The sequence below is a fragment of the Bos indicus genome, chromosome 4 (genome assembly GCF_029378745.1).
Source record: "Bos indicus isolate NIAB-ARS_2022 breed Sahiwal x Tharparkar chromosome 4, NIAB-ARS_B.indTharparkar_mat_pri_1.0, whole genome shotgun sequence".
Lineage (NCBI taxonomy): Eukaryota > Metazoa > Chordata > Mammalia > Artiodactyla > Bovidae > Bos > Bos indicus.
In genome coordinates, this window is record NC_091763.1 from 116,956,788 (window position 1) to 116,969,850 (window position 13,063).

At 48.6% G+C, this 13,063-nt stretch overlaps 1 protein-coding gene across 4 annotated transcripts in view; it reads left to right on the plus strand.

Moving 5' to 3' along the window:
• DPP6 (dipeptidyl peptidase like 6) overlaps positions 1-13,063 on the plus strand; it is a 960,318-nt gene that overhangs the window by 749,137 nt on the left and 198,118 nt on the right. For all 4 annotated transcript variants that reach the window (XR_011566384.1, XM_070788461.1, XM_070788459.1 and 1 more), the window contains exon 6: positions 10,417-10,469. Coding sequence is in view for 3 of the 4 variants with exons in the window: in XM_070788461.1 (XP_070644562.1) it covers positions 10,417-10,469 (53 nt within the window). In the remaining variant the exon portion in view is untranslated. The remainder of the gene's footprint in view (positions 1-10,416; positions 10,470-13,063) is intronic.

The following is a 13,063-nucleotide window of genomic DNA, read 5'->3' on the forward strand; positions in this document are numbered from 1 at the left end:
CTGTCTGCTCTGTGTTACTTTTGCCGATGGTTACACGGAAACAGCATACGCAACCCGGAGGACAAGGGACATTTTGTTTATGCAGAGTCATTTCCTAACATTTATCTTACATCAGAGCACCGAAGCATCTTTTTCTTTCTTTTACTAAATATTTCAATCTATTTCTAGTTAGTGGGGGCCCTCTAGAAAATGTTTCCTTTTAAATCAATATAGCATGAAGTTTGACTTCATGATCAGTCAGTGGATCAGTTCAGATGTTCAGTTGTGTCCGACTCTTTTCGACCCCATGGACCGAAGATGCCAGGCCTCCCTGTCCATCACCACCTCCCAGACTTTACCCAAACTCACGTCCATTGAGTCAGTGATGCCATCAAACCATCTCATCCTCTGTCGTCCCCTTCTCCTCCCGCCTTCAATCTTTCCCAGCATCAGGGTCTTTTCCAGTGAGTCAGCTCTTCACATCAAGTGGCCAAAATATTGGAGTTTCAGCTTCAGCATAAGTCCTTCCAATGAACACTCAGGACTGATCTCCCTTTAGGATGGACTGGTTGGATCTCCTTGCAGTCCAAAGGACTCTCAAGAGTCTTCTCTGACACCACAGTTCAAAAGCATCAATTCTTCATGCTGCTGCTGCTGCTGCTAAGTTGCTTCCGTCGTGTCTGACTCCGTGCAACCCCATAGACAGCAGCCCACCAGGCTCCCCCGTCTCTGGGATTCTCCAGGCAAGAACACTGGAGTGGGTTGCCATTGCCTTCTCCAATGCATGAAAGTGAAAAGTGAAAGTGAAGTCTCTCAGTCATGTCCGACTCTTCGCTATCCCATAGACTGCAGCCTACCAGGCTCCTCCGTCCATGGGATTTTCCAGGCAAGAGTACTGGAATGGGTTGCCAAATTCTTCAGGAGACAATATCAAATAAGTCAGCCGAGTATGAGGAGATGTATACCAAGTGCAGTCACTAGACCCCAGAGGTGACCATGACCTTGTGCTTGGCGGAAGGAGCAGCTTCTCTGGGAGGACTGGGCTCTTCAGGAACCTTTCCGTCATCATCAACCTCTACATCAGGACTTGAGATTCACAGAGACCAGGCCAGATGTTCTGGCATGATGCCAAGTCATTGGGGGTAGAGCCCAATAAAAGACAGGAATGAAACAGGAGATTAAGAGTCTAGCAGAGACCAACTCTGTCACAAGATGGGATTTCTCCAGAATCTAGGAGAGGAAGCAGTGTGGACTCTGCGTGCAGGGGGACATCACCAACTGTGTCACCGTCAGCAGCTTGTCAGACATGACACCCTGAGGCTTGAGCACCCAGATCCAGGCTTCAGTGCCTGCACGGTTAAACATAGGCACGAGACAGGACAGAGGTAGGGAGGGCAGGGGTGCAGGCCCCCCTGGGACCCGAGGGGCTCTATGAACAGGGGGGGATGTAGAGTCCCCGGGCTCAGTGTCACCATGGCGTTCTCCTGCACGCCCCTGCAAACTCTGCGTCCACACTTCCAGGGGCCTGGACGCCTTGCCAGTCTAGCTTTCGTCACCAGCAGTCAGCATCATTGGGCTGAGATGAGTTCCTTGTCACGTGAACTTGTCAATGCTGTCCTCCAGCGTGGAGGAAATGAGAACAGGCCTGTTGGCACTTACTCCCGGGGCTGTTTGAAACCGAGAATCAGCCCTCCGGCTGCCCTCGGGCTTCTCTCTTCTGCGCAGACCACCTGCCCTGGGTGTCCCTCACCCGGCTTTCTGTCCAGACTCCCGCTGACCTGGGCATCTTCTCTAGAGCATTTCGGCCCATGGGTCTCACTCCTCAAAAGACCGAGAACCCTCAGCTGGGCCCGTTTCTCCACTAAGTGAAAGGGTTTCCGGGCAGGATATTCATCATTTCTTCCCAGTAAGACCCTACGAACTGGTTAGCTCTTATCTCATCAGATATTAGAGATGCGCTCGCTTGTTTTCATTACTCAGAGAAGGATCTGGATGGACTATTCGGGGAGCCTTTGGCAGACCCTGAAGCCCCCTCTGGGTCAAGAGCCGTCCTCAGAGCGGGTGTTGAGGGCTTCTTGGAGGAACGGCAGCTGCTCTGTGAGGGTTGACCCTGGCCCTGGTCTAACCGTGTGGATGGAGGGCATCCACAACCAGGAGGGCAGGTTGTTCAGCAGAACATGTGAGGACCGAGTCTTAGGAACACACCACGTGAGTGTGGAGACTCGTGACATGGTTTTGAAAAAACAGAGTAGGTTTCCTCGCCTCACTTCTCCCCACTGACCGAGGGGGCACCAGGGCTTCAGGCTTAATTATCTGGTCTTTGCTGCTTTCCTGAAAGGTTGTCAGGGACACAAGGCAGCCGTGGAAGGTGCTGGGTGTGTCTGGTGCCTTGGTCCTGACTGTCACAAGTGTCTAGACTCATCAACTCGAACAAATCACATACGTGCAGTGCCTTTTTTGTAACTTTCAAAATTAATTACTTCATGTGGCTTCATCAGGTCTCAGCAGCATCGTGTGGGATCTTTTCATTGCAGGACACAGACTCTCTAGTCGTGGCATGGGCTCAGTAGTTGTGGTGCTTGGCCTCAGTAGTTGTGGTGCTTGCGCTCAGTAGTTGTGGTGCTTGCGCTCAGTAGTTTGTGGTGCTTGGGCTCAGTAGTTGTGGTGCTTGGGCTTAGTTGCTGGAAGGTGTGTGTGATCTTAGTTCCCCGACCAGGGATCAAACCCCGGTCCCCTGCACTCCAAGGTGGATTCTTAACCACTGAACGACCAGGGAAGTCACCTACATGCAGTATTTGATGTGTCAATTACTCCTCCATAAAGCTGCTCTCAAAAAGGTTTTGAGGGAACATCTACAGAATGTCACAGAAGGATCATGAGCAGTGCGCGAGAATCCGTCATGGTCCAGGGAACGTTGGCTTGGGTTTGGGAGGCAGGTTGCTTGCTTTCTCCTGGGGCTGGCTGTGTGTTAATTCTTAGGGGAACTGGTATTGCCGGCTGGAAGCCAATGAAATTCCTTCTCTTTTGGTAACAGAACCTTCAAAACTGTGAGGAGATAGACCCTCTGGGTAAATGCTTATTTTCTCCAATTTTAAAACCAAGACATCTTACCTTTTCCAGCTACTTTTTTTAGAGTTTTTATTTTCTCCCTTCAGATTTCTATTGTTTTCACTCATCAGCGTGCATCTTGCACGGATAGTTTCCCTTCTCTGTTTACCACCTGGTTTCCACACCTCACGTTCTTCCCCGCCCAGTCTGACTTTCCCGTGTTAATCTTCCCTAGCGCCTTTGGCATCTGTTCACCTCACGGTCCTGTATCTTATGTCTTCAGCCGTGTATCATTCCATCCGTGGTGTCCTTGGTTCTAGCTTGGGAGAAGCTTACTCCGAGCTCATCTGTACCCTCTGATATGTTTAATTTCCTCGATAAATAGAAGAAAAAGTGAAAATATTCGTCCCTCCGTTGTGTCCGACTCTTTTTGACCCAGTGGACTGTAGCTCACCAGGCTCCTCTGTCTGTGGGATTCTCCAGGCAGGAATACTGGAGTGAGTTGCCATTTCCTCCTCCAGGGGATCTTCTCAACCCAGGGATCTAACCTGAGTCTCCTGCATTGCAGGCAGATTCTTTACCAGCTGAGCTAGTAGCGAAGCCCATAAATAAATAGAATGTAGGATCAGACAAGAAAGGGGAATCATGTCTGCTGGAGCCATCTGCCTAAGAATGCACACACCCATTCCAGGGCGTCCCTCACAGCAGCTCTCCAGCCTCTGCCTGAATCCCGTCAGTGCTGGGGAGCTCACCCCTGCAGGGGACCATCCACCTCATTATTGAAACACTTGTTATTCAGTCACTAAGTCATATCCGACTCTTTGTGACCCCATGGACTGCAGCACACCAGGCTTCCCTGTCCTTCATGTCACCCGGAGTTTGCTCAAATTCATGTCCACTGAGTCCGTGATGCCATCCAGCCATTTCATCCTCTGTCATCCCCTTCTCCAGAGGTGGTGCTGGCCGCAGCCAGTCCAGAGGGCAACAATCTCAGTTGTTTTCCTGTCTTCTCCCACCCTTGGAAGAGGTCAGCTCCAACCTTGCCATTCTCTGTGGAATTCCTGGTTTTTTTACAGCCCAAAAGTGTGGACAAAACAAAGAATTTTGTGGATTCGGTACAGTGCTAGTAGCTAGACTATATAGTTCTTAAAATTTAAACATGAGCATTCTTGATTCCTTTCTCATGGCTTACATTTCCTCAGCAAATACTCACAGCTCTTACTTCTCAGGCTCACAGGTTAAGTAATTTGTCTGAGTTCACCCATCAAATGATGCGCAGGCTGGGAATTGAACATATGTCTTAGTATAAAACTAAATACATATGTCTTAGTATAAAACTGAGTTGTAGTTATAGTGGATACACAGGAGTGCCTGCATCCTACTCCCAAACTATTCCAAACTAGCACAGCCACCCACAGCTCCCGACCCTTGTGATAAAGGACTTCTCCAGGCCTTGGGGAGGAGGGGAGTTCTGGCCAGAGGCTGGAAGGTCACCTGGAAGGTCATTGTGATAACTCAGGCATCAAACTAGGGCATTGTTACTGAGGGTGGAAATTGTGCTGTGAATTTAAGGTTCATTCCAAAGTCACAGTCCAGTGAAATTTGGAAACCAGTTGTACCTGGACAGTAGGAAAGGAGGAAGGAATAGGAGTGGTTGGAGCTGATTCCAAGATGCTTCTACCGAGAGACCAGATACATGCAAGAACATAAAAGGGAATCCTCTAGGGGACTTCCCTGGCAGTCCAGTGGCTAAGACTCCACACTTCCAGTGCAGGAGGCGCAGGTTCGATCCCTGGAGGGGGAACTAAGATCCACGTGCTGCACAGTGCAGCCAAAGGAAAAAAAGAGAGAATTTTTAGGAGAAGAATTTATTTGGTTTTCAAAATATTGAATGTGCTATGACAATTTGGAGCAAAAACATGCTGAAAGGCCCAACATAAGCCAAAATATGAGCTTAGAAGTCAAGTAGATCAAGCATGAAAATATGAACTCAGGACGACGTCACATAAGGAAGCAATGTCCTTCCAGACCAAGAGTGCAGACCAACGAGGGGAACTTGCGTGGGTGGCAGGTTGGTGCCTGCATCCGTTCAAGGGGTCTGCAGAGCAGAAAGGACAGGCAGGGAGGAGACCGAGGCCAGTGACCTGCCTGGGAACGAAGAGGGGAGAAGGATTCCTGTGGCCTTTGTCACGCACTGCAGAGTGAGCCAGAGGGCTGGAAAATAAGACGCTGTCGTGCACGGCAGTGGGACAGACACGCAGAGGTGGCACTATGAGAACGTCGGGAGGATGATGCAGTGGGCTTGAAGCGATGGAAAGTGATGCAGTGCAGACTTTCCTTATAAAGTACCATGCTAGTTAAAGAGAAGGAATTTGGGGGAGGAGGGAAATGGCCAAGGATTTTTTTCATGTGGGAGATTTTAATTCAACAGATCAGAGAGACAAAACCATGGAGAGGGAGTGATGAAAAATATGTGCTGTGTGTGTGTGTGTGTGTGCACGCACACTCAGTTGTGACCAACTCTCTGCAACCCTGTGGACTGTACCCGCCAGGCTCCTCTGTCCTTGGGATTCTCCAGGCAAGAATACTGGAGTGGGTTGCCATACCCTCCTGCAGGGGATCTTCCCAACCCAGGGATCGAACCCGTGTCTCTTGCATTTCCTGCGTTGGCAGGCGGGTTCTTTACCATTAGAGCCACCTGGGAAGCCTGATGAAAAATATAAGGCGGGGTAATTTGTGGTAGAAGAGTTGATAATCAAGTTCAACAGGAAGCAGAAGGGAATGGGGTCAAGGTCTCAGAAGTTAGTCTTAGAGAAGAACACGGTAGCTTCTCTTGTAGGAGAGGCAGGATGGACAGGGGTCTGAAGCAGGGCATTTGCCTTAGGGATGACGGGTGGGCGATGGATTTGAGAAGGACTTGAGAAATTATTTCAGCACCATTTGGGGATATATGGAATTGAGCCAGAGGAGGAAGGAGGCAAATAATGGAGTTAAGAAAAACTCAGTTTTCAGCTCAGTTTACTGAGGGGATGAGGGAGCCACCACCAACCAGGATAGGAAATACGAAAGGAAAGCTAGGTTTTAAGGGTTGTTGAAGAGTTTCTTTCGGAGAATATTGAGTCTGGGGTGCCTGTGAACCTAAGGTGGAGAAAGAAGTCAGTGGGGGAGTCTGATACACTGGCCTACCGTTGAGGAAACAGGTCCATGAAATTAATATTCAGGTAACCATGGTTTAAGACTATAAGAGTGGGAGATTTCATAGAGGGAGGGCATAAAGTGAGTCCATCTCAGTGTACCTGGTGAGGCTGCAGTGGGAAAGACCAGAGGGAAGTCAAAGTCGGTGTTTCTCAGAGGGTGATGTGGGAGAAGATAAGAAAGCAGGCTGCGCCCAGAGTGATGCTTCAGAAATATTAAAGTGAAAGTCGCTCAGTCATGTCCAGCTCTTTGCGACTGTATAGTCCATGGGATTCTCCAGGCCAGAATACTGGAGTGGGTCGTCGTTCCCTTCTCCGGGGGATCTCCCCAACCCAGGCATCAAACCTGTGTCTCCTGCATTGTAGGTGAATTCTTTACCAGCTGAGCCATCAGGGAAGCCCTCAGATATATTAGATGCAGGCCAAATATGAACCTAGCCCAAAAAATTGGGTTATTTTTCCAAATCATTGAATGCCGATGTCAACTATATTGTATGATACATTAAAAAAAAAAGAAACAATATGATGAAATTGCTTTTCCATCTTGTGAATGGTATTTTGGGTAACAGATTTTCATGTGTTTACTTTCCAAGGGAAATTTGATGGTGTGGGAAGAAACCTTATATTCATGAACTTCTAAAAGTTCACTCACACAAAAATAACAATGCAGTCTTACTAACTTCCAGCTCTTTGTACTTTTTTCCATGATCAGAAGTATTTAGAGTCTGTTTTAAAGAAAGATGCATAAATAAATACAAGAGAGAGAGAGTCCACACACAGACACACAAAAGGCTTTTATCTCAAATTCTTTCAGGGAGATGTAACTTTTTTTTTAATGTCTTTCAAGATGAGGCATTGTGCAAATGAAAACACTTGAAATTTGTCCTCTTTCAAAGTTTTCTTTGTGGTTCTTTTGGCTCCAGGTTGAGGGAACATTTTGCAGAGGAGAATGGTATTTGATTGTTTCATCTTGGAGCGTTGAGAAAATCACTTCATCTTCCTCCTACTTCCCCGTTTTTTAAGAGTAGCTCTTGAGTCATAACTGCAGTTTCATGCTGAAGGCTCTTCATTTGCATCCACGGTTTACCCTGGAATGCTTCTTTTACATACGTACTTGGCACATAGGTACTCCAGCTTCAGGTTTTATCTGTCTCTACTTCTTGACTCTCTTTCATCTTGTTTGAATCTTTCTAATTAGTGGTTTCATTTTCCAGATATTCTGTTACATTTCCCATCCCTATAGGCTTGTTTTTTTTCTTCCTGCCTGACAGAACAGAGGCAGAATTGTAAATGGATAGCTCTCTCATCGTTTTATTCTATTATCCTTATTAGGTTATTTTAGTTTTGTCTTCCTTTTTCTCTTTGGTCGCACTCAGAAGATATCCACAGAGTTGAATTTCAGGGTCATTTGCAGGCATATTTAAAGAGGTGTGAAGATGTAAGTCTAGGGGTTTGGGAATGTCATAACCAGAGAATGAACTGAAATCACTATTTCCAGATGGGCCAAATAAATAGGGCTTCGACCAAGCAAGAAGTACGTGTCCTTACTTTGCATATGTATTACAGCTGTTGGTATCCTGGATTTTTCAGTTGACAACAACCAACTTGGACTTGTAACTTGAGAATTAAGAGCTGTACCCTTTGTTCAGGCAATTTCCATCATGTGCTTAGAGAGAAACAGATCTCAAGTATTACGGGTTTGATTGAGTCTTCCTATCCAAAAGATAGGATAATAATACCCAGCCTGTGCAGATTGAGCGCATTCACGGATGCTGAGGAGCTGGTGCACTGCCAGTGCGTAGAACGTGCTCCAGAAATGCTCCCCGCTCTCCCAGCAGCGTCACGACCACCTCATCCCCTGTGCTCTGGACCATTCTCTACGGGAACCTCAAAGGCTTTTTCCAAATGCTTTGGTCCATGATGCCCCCCACCCCTCAGCTCTTCTGTACGGACTCTTTGATAGGTAATTTGTCTACTTGTTTTAGAAGTTGCTGAAAGGTTATAGGGAGGGAATCCAGAAACTCAAAAGTCTGTCCACTTCTGATTTAATAGTTAATATTTATCATCTGGATTTAAACTAGATGTATTATTTACCAACTGCTGTGTGAGAAGCTATCCGAAACTTAGTGGCTTAAGACAACCAATACTTCCTGTCTCATGGTTACTGTGGGTCAGTAACTCAGGACCATCTTAGATCTGAGTGGCCCCAGCTCACATTCTCTTATGAGGTTGTTCGTCAGGGCCGTGTCATCTGCAGGCCTGACTAGGGGGTGAAGAATCAATTTCCAAGCTTCCCTGTGCCTTGCTGGCTCATGGTCATCTCATGGGGGAGAACCTTCGCTCGTCCCCTTGCGGTCACTTGAGTGTCTTCACAATCTGACAGCCATCCTTCTGCAGAGCAAACGCCCCGAGAAGGAGCTGGGAGGCCTCAGTACCGTTTACAGCCTGTGCGGAAGCATCGGGCCATCATTTCTGACCCCATCGGGGTCACTGAGTTAGGACCCAGCCCTCCTCCTCTCCTCGTGCCTCCACCACTGCTCCATCCTCCACGCCCCTTGCAGGGCCTCACTTTCCCATCTCAGCAAACAGAGGTGCCGCCTGGGGTCACCGTGAAAATGGGGTGAGCCACGTAGCGTGAAAGGGCACCATTGGAGAGATGGAACAGCCCAGCACAGACGCTGTGGGCCATAGAGAAACAGGGCCACCCAGCTTCCGCTCCCATCTCCATCCCCAGAGGCACCCTCTGGCAAAGCTCCCGGACCTCTGAGGGGCTCTCTGAGCATCAGTCTGCTCAGGACACAGGGGCTGGGACCCCGGCCCCGCCTTCTTCTCCTGGGGGAGCAGCACTGCAGCACTTCAGAACAGCAGCTCGGTCCTGGGGTGGGGGTGTGGGGGGAGTCCTGCTCAGATTGCTACGGGAGCGCATGGTGTTCTTCGTCGCGATTTTGCTCCTCCAAAGCTGTTTCTTCACGCCTGGACCAGAGTTTCAACTAGACCCCCAGCTGGATGACTGTCTCCTGCCCTTGAGCACACCATCCCAGGGCCCGGGGATCTAGTGCAGGAGTCCTGGGGTCACTGGAAGCGAAATCTCTTTAGCAATTAAGTTCTGTTTTTTATTTTTATATCTGGGTCCTTTCTTCGCCAAATAGCTGTGATCCCCTCGAGGTTAATCCGGGGGCCCAGACCAGGCGTGGAGTCGGGGGTGTTAGCAGACCCCCCCCCATTTTCCTTTGCAGGCTCACGTCCGTCATTGCACCAAGCGTGTCCATATGCACACGCACTATGGTAGCTCTGTCTTCCTTGGCCTGCATGTCCCTCACCCGTTATCTTTAGAAAGCTGGTTTTAAAATGCCAGTCAGCAAGCGCTGGCCCACACAGGGCACCCTGTGTGGGTGCCTCAAAAGTTTCCAGAGCAAGGAAAGTGAAATACGGTTCTCACTTCATCCTTTCAGGGTAACCAACACATCACATTCCACACCACCCCTAAAGGGTCTCTCTCCAGAAAGCTAGAGAGGACAGAGGCCACGTTCTCCCTTCTTTGGGGGTGACCCTTGCATTCTAGTCACTGCATTTGGTTGGGGAGTAATCTCCTGGCTCAAGAGTTGAAGAGGGACATCTGAGACCCGAGGCTTACAGCAGTTTGGAAATGCTACGTTCCCCTTGCAATGAGCTCTTAATTTATTGGCCACTCTCTGAAACTAAAACACGCACATCGAATTGTCCAGGGGACAGGAGTTTGCCCAGGTAAGCCCATCTTGGCTCTGGTATCACCGAGGGTACAGAGTGGACTCTGCCGGAGATTTCAGGGACCTCCCGCCGGGCCTGGGTTTCCCCATCTCTGGTCCAGCTGGCTGTCAGGAAGCCTCCAGTGAGCACCGTCCACGTTAGTTCTGTGCTAACATTAGTTGAGCTGGAAATCTCTGCCCCGATTTAATCACAAACCAGGTAGTCATGGAAATGACACCAAGCCTCTGGCTACCCAGTAAACCACATGCAAATGGTGGAAGTAAAGACTGACATGATATGCAAATTTACTTCCTGAGTAAATAAAAGACTTGGCTGCCTGGTCTCCTGACTACATGCTTTTTGGTCCAGGCTTGTTTATTAGGATTCACAGTGATTTGAAAAATATAATCACAACCATGATCTCAATGCTTGTTTTTTTGTTTCTTGTTTTTTTGTGTGTCTGTTTCAGATATATCAACACTCCTATACTGGATATTATGTCCTGAGCAAAATCCCTCATGGGTAAGATGGTTCTTTCATTTTCTTCTAATGAGGAATCTGCAGAACAGAGTGGGGTGGAACGCTGACTAGTTGCTTAATTCCTAGGGCAGGAAATACGGTACCTTAGCTTTTGACAGTGAAGTGTCCTGATGCTGTGGGAACCTCTGGGGTGCCCCCAGGCCCCGGGGTGGGGGTGGGGGTGTCAGTGAGTCCAGCTCCTCGCCCGTTAGTGAAGCCCCGTTCCCAGAGCAGCTGCGCCACCTCCTGCTCTGGTGCCCAGGTTCCAGGTCCTGCAGGGTAAGGTGCTGCCCCGGCCCCCAATCACCAACCCCCCACCCTGTGATTTGTAATCACCTTCAGTCCCCCCAGGGCATGGTGATTCACCTTCTGACTCCCAGGGGGGTTCCCGGTTTATATACACAGTAGAAAGGGCAGCACCCTGAGCGCATCTTGTTTCTCAAAACGGGAAGACTTGGGACCCAGAAGTGTGAGTGGGAAGGAAAAGACGTGAGTGCGTGATTTGGCAGAGTTTTCAGCTCTGGGTATACACAGCGGAGTGTGTTGTCAGGGGCTCATCTTTGGAATCCAGAGGTGTTGATTCGAGGTTAAAGTTGGATGAAGCCATTTGTTGAGTTGGCGCATGGAAGACCAGTTGCAGAACAAGGAGAATGAGGCAAGGATGGCGTTTGCTTGCTTCCGTTTCTGTTTTTTCTTTCTCTCCGCTCCTCCCCCTCCTCCCTCCCCTCCTCAACGCACTACAGTCCCCCTCCCCACACCCCCACACCGCCCTTCTTCTGTCCTCATCTCTACCTTCCACAGTTTCTCTCACTTTTTTTTGACAAGGTGAGGTACTCAGGAAATGTTCAAAGGCATTGGGTTGTGCTGCTGGCAATATTGTGTGGTTTCCCGGGATGACTTAGGGGAAGGCATCCTAATTTTCCTAAGCAAATGGAAACAAACAGCAGGAGTTGATTAAAAAAAATATTGTTCTGTAGGAGAGCATTGATCACAGAATGGATGTTTCACAACTAAGTTGGGTAGAATATGGGCATATCCTTGGAAGACAAGCATGGATAAAATAACTTCATTTTGGACTTCAGATAAATAAAGGATGCATGTAAATATGCGGCAAAATGTGATTAGTCGCTTCTGTTAGACTGTTAGAAAACTCAAGCCCCAAGAAACTAAAGATGACCCCCTGTCGTGAAAATAAAGTATCCATGGGCATGTTTTATTTAAAGCATAGTTCAGATAGAAACTCAAATGTCTTTCACAGAGGAGGGAGTATTCTATTATTTTTCAAGCAGATATGCACCTTCAAAGGTCACGGCCAGCAGGGGTATAATTATGCCTTGAGATTTATCTATCCCTTCTGGGAGCAATAGAATTTATCCTAGATGAAGGATAAATTTGTAAAACTCAAAACTCTAAAAGCATTTTGTGCTTGACACACGGTGCACATATTTCACTGCATCAGGTGGCATTTAGGAGAAATACATCTCCTGGCACGAGTTTGCCAGACGGACTGCAAACCTGAGGGCAAGGTGGTCTGTGCTGAAGGCTTGGTTTCAGTGCTCACGATGAGGGTGACAATCCCCCATAGGGGATGTCAGCAGAGAGTGAGCTGCTTTCCGTGTTTTTAAACAGTCGTGGTAATCAGCACTGCCTTCGCGTATTGGTTGAGTCTCACGCGTGTTCACCCTGGCACGTCGCTCTTGCGAGGAAATCGTCCTTCTCCTCCATCCTGCCTTCTCGTGGCTGGTGTCCAGGAGACCTGGACTCCAACACAGCCTGGGCTCACCGTCCGCCTCAAACAGTCCCCTTGGGTGTTACACTGCAGCTGTAAAATCAGACTTTTACCCGTGCTGATTTATTGCTTTCCTAAGTGTTACTGAGCCAAGCGTGGACTTGCTCGCCCAAATGCAGTAAAGCCGACATACTGACACCAGGTTGCGGTGAAGGAAAGTGCGCATTGATTGCAGGCGCCAAGCAAGGAGTTCAGACAGCTGGTGCTTAAAAGGCCCAGACTCCCTGCAGGCGCCAGGAAAAGGTTTTTAAAGACAGGGTGAGGGAGGGGGATCGTGGGTTATGCGACCAGCTCATGGACAGCCTTCTGACCGACTGGTGGTGAGGTAAGTAAGCGTCAACGTGTCCTTTTGGTTCCAACTGGTCTGGGGTCTCCATGCTTGTGTGCAGCTTACAGTTAACTTCTCCCAGCTTGTGGGGGCATCAGTATCTGCAACACAGCTCAGAGGACGTGGCTCAGAATACGATCCGTAGCCCTGGAGGAGGACCTAAAGGTCCTTGACTTTGGTTAATGGCTAAACTATTATTATGTTGCCATGTTTGGCTTTTCTCCTTTCTTTTTGCATCTTCTCCATTCTATGATTAAATTTCCTCTTGGGAACTTGAGGGAAACCTAGGTAGGCTACAGGTTTTCTACAGACAAGAGGCAGGTGGAGAACATGGGTTGGGGAGGGTTCTCCTCCAGGAAGGCCCCATGGGGCCCCGCTCAGTTACATAAGGGCTTTCGTAGGATTGAAAGGTGTAACAGAGTGCTTGCTGCACTTACGGGAAACAGCCTCTGGTGGGTGAGGACGCCTGTGATTCATCTC